Source organism: Hydra vulgaris, chromosome 04 (assembly GCF_038396675.1).
Source record: "Hydra vulgaris chromosome 04, alternate assembly HydraT2T_AEP".
Classification (NCBI taxonomy): Eukaryota; Metazoa; Cnidaria; class Hydrozoa; order Anthoathecata; family Hydridae; genus Hydra; species Hydra vulgaris.
This window is the reverse complement of record NC_088923.1, coordinates 13,412,349-13,417,054: the sequence shown is the minus strand read 5'-3', so window position 1 is coordinate 13,417,054 and position 4,706 is coordinate 13,412,349. Positions and strand designations below refer to the sequence as shown.

The window sequence follows — 4,706 nt, the reverse complement described above, 5'->3', positions numbered from 1 at the left end:
TTATTTGAGGGCAGGCCTGGATTAACCTTTAGGCAAACAAGGCATTTGGCTTGGGCACCAAGCGTTTGGGGGCACCACAATCCTCAAGAAATATTATTTTTAAACAAATTTTAGTCCAGAAAAAACTGAAAATAGAACAAGTGCTATGAAAATGAAGAAATACATTATAATAAAAATTCACATTCGAGTTTGGTAATATATTGAATGCTTAAAAATTAGGCTATGGATTTATCATGGTTTTTTCTATTTAGCTTTTTTTTAAACTAACAATTTTTTCGCGCTTTAATGACTTTTTTTTTTTTTGCGCTTTAACAACTTCACTTGAGGATATTTTTTTATTAACAACGTGAAACTATTATTAAAGCTGTTTTATCATTCGTTTTATCATTTTTATTGATTCTGATATTAAGGAATTATTTACAAGAGCTTACACCTTAAGTTTATTGTTTTTTAGCCTTATTTTGCATAATTTTTTAATTTTTATGTAAATTACATTTTCGTTTTATATCATTTAATCATTCTTATTTACATCTTTTCGCATACTTTTTTCAATTTCAGATCCCAAAATGAAACGGGTTCAGTTAAGTGGTGCACAAAAGAGAAAACAAGCTAAAGAAATATAGCCGAGCGATTGGTCTGACTTTCAGAGGAACAAATGAAAAATTTGGATCTTTACAAATCATTCTTATTTACATCTTTTCGCATACTTTTTTCAATTTCAGATCCCAAAATGAAACGTGTTCAGTTAAGTGGTGCACAAAAGAGAAAACAAGCTAAAGAAAAAGAGCACACTATTTCTGTTGTGAAAGCTACGAGCAGAAAATTAACAAGTTATTTAGTTTTAGATCAGCACCAGGCAAAAAAGGATTTTACTCGGCCCTCTTGATAAGTCTACTATAGGCTCTTCTGCAGATCCAGACACTGCAATAGAGCTTGATAATGAAATTTGTTGTAAGTGTAACCCTCTTTAATCTGCTAAAGATGATGATAAAGATGCAGGTAATAGAGATGAAAATGATAAAATTAATCAAGCAATAGATCCAGGACTGTGGATTGACTTTTCCGCTTATGATGTGGCTTACTGGGTTGACTGTGGGCCTACTAACTGTCAGCATCATTTTGTTCCCTTTGATAAATCTTGCCGTATTTATGCTGAAGGAAAAATAACAAGATATTGTTCCTAAAAACTTTTCTATGGCACAAAAGCGAATGGTGAGCAGTACAGGAGAAAGTGGTTATTGTATTCACCATCCACGGGATCTGGTACTGCTTTGTTTGTAAACTTTTTGCATCTACAGGTTCCACAAATTTTGCTGATAAAAATGGGTTCAGTGACTGGAAAAATAACATTTATGTTGATAATCACGAACAAAGAGCTACTCTAAAACTGCATGTAAGTGTACCTAACTCGTCGACAAGACTCCAAATAAATGAAGAGTATAGTTACTGGGAACATGTTTTGAGGTGACCAATAGCGTTTATTTGCACTATAGCCGAGCGATTGGTCTGGCTTTCAGAGGAACAAATGAAAAATTTGGATCTTTACAAAATGGAAATTATTTAGGGCTGCTTGAGCTGGTCCGTCAGTTTGATCTATTTTTAGCATCACACATTGCGAAAAATGGAAATTCTGGAAAGGGAAATCCTTCTTATTTATCCAAAACTATATGTGAAGAACTGATTGAAATTATGTCCAAAAAAGTCCGTGAAGTAATTGCAGACAAAGTAAAGGCTTCCGGTTATTTCAGCTTGTCAGTAGACTCAACACCCGATATTTCACATATAGATCAGTTAAGAGTTGTTCTTCGATATGTAGCAGATGGAAAGCCCATTGAAAGCTTTTTGACTTTCTTGGAGTTTCAAAATCACACTGGTGAAGGTATGGCTAAGCAAGTGCTGCAGTACTTACATGAAGTTTGCAAAATTTAATTTTCTTGAAATGTAGAGGTCAATCCTACGATAATGCAGCTAATATGTCCGGGTGCTACACGGGCATGCAAAAAAAAAATTCTAGAGGAAAATAAGTTTGCTTTATACATACCCTGTGCTGCCCATTCACTAAATCTTGTAGGCAAAAAGGCCGTTGACTCCTGTTTAAAGGCAGTAAACTTCTTCCATACAGTGCAACTGATCTATACTTTTTTCTCAGCTTCAACCAACAGATGGAAGATTCTGAAAGGATGCCTTGTGAATGAAACGCTGGTAAAGTCTCTTCCGATACCAGATGGGATGCACATGCTGTTGCAACTGAAGCTATCAGATTTTAAAAGCATTAGAATGTATACAAGAAGATCAGTCACAGAAAGGAGATACCAAAAGAGAAGCAGAAAACATTGCAAATTAGATGCAAGAATTAGAATTTGCTTTCATGCTTGTTTTTTGAAAAGAGATATTACAGCATTTTCATAGGGTTAGTCAGGCTCTCCAAAAAGAGCATGTGAACTTAAAAACGTGTGCTGATTTGTATTCTTCACTAGCAGATCACTTGCATAAATCTAGGAATGAATTTGAAAGATTTAAAGAAGCTGCAAAAATAATGACACCAGGTGTAGAATATAAGTCAACTTTGACCCATAATCGTAAACGAAAGCCAGTGTTCAATGATGGTGATGCCCCTGAAGTATCTCTGAATGCCAGAGACAAATTTCTTATATCTGCATTCTACGCCATTGTTGACAAACTTGAGACAGAAATGAGTAGACAAAGACAAGTATATAATGATGTAGCAGTTCGCTTTTCTTGTTTGGTCGATGGACCATTATCACAAACATCTCAGTGTTGTGAAGAACTAATAAATACTTATCCTAAAGATCTGAACAATAATTTATATACTGAACTACAACAGTTTCATTCATATATTCGACACAAGTTTCCAGCTGCATCAAAATCGGAAAACAACACGTTCAATCATGGAGAATTATACCAAGCAATAGTTAGAGATAATATTGAGAGTGCCTTTCCAAATGTTGAAATCGCCTTCCGCATATTTTTAGCATTAATGGTTACTAACTGTTCAACTGAGCGTTCTTTTTCTCAGTTGAAACGTACAAAAAATCCAAATAGATCAACAATGAAACAAGAAAGGCTCGATTCCTTCTCTCTGCTTATGATTGAAGCAGATATGTTGCACAAAATTAAATTTGACGATATACTCAAAGACTTTGGTAGATCTAGAAAAAAATTTGGTAGATCTAGAAAAAAATTTTTTAAATGTAAATGACAATATCTTCTTGATTTTTTCATCTAATCAAAAATACAATTTGTCTATTATTAGTTCAAAATTTATAAGCTATTAATTTTAATACAGAAATACTTTATTGTATGTTTTATATGAGTGATAGTACAACAAACTACAAACACATTTGTTAACAACTGTTTTCTTTGCATAATATTGAACATACCAGCGGTCACAGTCAGCGAAAAATCAGGGGCCCCGAGTCGAAGGGGGCACCGATGTGGGTTTGTGCCTTGGGCACTAAAAAGGCTTTATCCGGCCCTATTTGAGGGTCAGGTTTCGGGTCATTTTTTAAATCAGATCATCCAGACCATTGTCGTAGGGTGGTCAACCCCAATTCAAAACGTATTTTAAATTTGTTTTTCGAGATTTTACTAAAAGTGATTTTCTTTTATTTCAATCATTGTAGAACAAAGTTAGATTACTTACATTTGTTAAATTTATACATAAATTGGTCAAATTCATCTTGCGAACAACTAGGGTAGATTTTGTTTGCTTAACAACGCCCATAACAACTTTTTTTTTTTCAAGATTTTTTGATAATTAGCACATGAAAAATCAATATAAATTTAGTCAGAGTATAAAAAATAAACACTGTTTATTTTTTATACTTACAGTAGTGGCCAAAAAATTAAGGCACGTCATAAAAAATAACTAAAATTTTGCAGTGTAAATTTTTTATTGAACAAACACAATAGAAAATGTTAAATAAATGAAAAAAAAATAGATAAAAATTATCAAAAATTGTTAATATTCAATAAAATAATAGTTATAGCACCAAATTATAGCAAATGTTTAAATGACTTGAATGTTATAGTTCAATACTTTGTCGGATGTCCCTTATTATCAAGCACGGCTTGTATTCTTCTTGGCATACTATGTACTAATGTTTTACAAAATTCTCGAATGATTTCATTAGTCCACACTTCTTTAAGAACTTTTTGAAGATGTTCTTTAGATTTTGGCTGATGTGCTGCAACTTTCTGCTTCATTATATTCCAGCAGTTCTCGATAACATTAAGGTCGGGTGAACTTGAGGGCCAATTAGATAATAATTCAATTTTATTATCAGTAAACCACTTCTTAACTGTTTTAGCTGTATGAAAAGGTGCTGAATCTTGCTGGAAAATGCTGGGTTTAGTTATTTCCATGTGCAGTTTCACTTTATCTTTCAATACACTTAGATACTTTTGTGCATTGACTTTTTCACCTTTTTTAAAGATGTGCAACCCGTATCGGCCTTGCGCTGTGCCATACCATGACTGAAGGAGAATGTTTTACTGTTTTTATGGTATACTTTGGATTCAGGCGTTCTCCCACAGGTCTTCTAACATAATTATAGCCTGTGCTTCTAATTTGTTGAAACATACTTTCGTCTGTAAACATTACACATTCCTACCATTCCGGTGTCTTGTCTTTTAACACAAAATTTATTCATAGCTTGTAATTGAGATGGAGTTAATAAAGGTTT

The 4,706-nt window shown here is 33.3% G+C and overlaps 1 protein-coding gene across 1 annotated transcript; it reads left to right on the top strand.

Annotated features, from left to right (window-relative positions):
• Positions 1 to 730: 730 nt before the first annotated feature.
• LOC136079198 (uncharacterized) lies at positions 731 to 3,220 on the top strand. The gene is made up of 4 exons (XM_065794919.1): positions 731 to 830; positions 982 to 1,143; positions 1,565 to 1,901; positions 2,410 to 3,220. The coding sequence occupies exons 1-4, from the start codon at positions 731 to 733 to the stop codon at positions 3,218 to 3,220; spliced, it is 1,410 nt and encodes a 469-aa protein (XP_065650991.1).
• Positions 3,221 to 4,706: the final 1,486 nt, after the last annotated feature.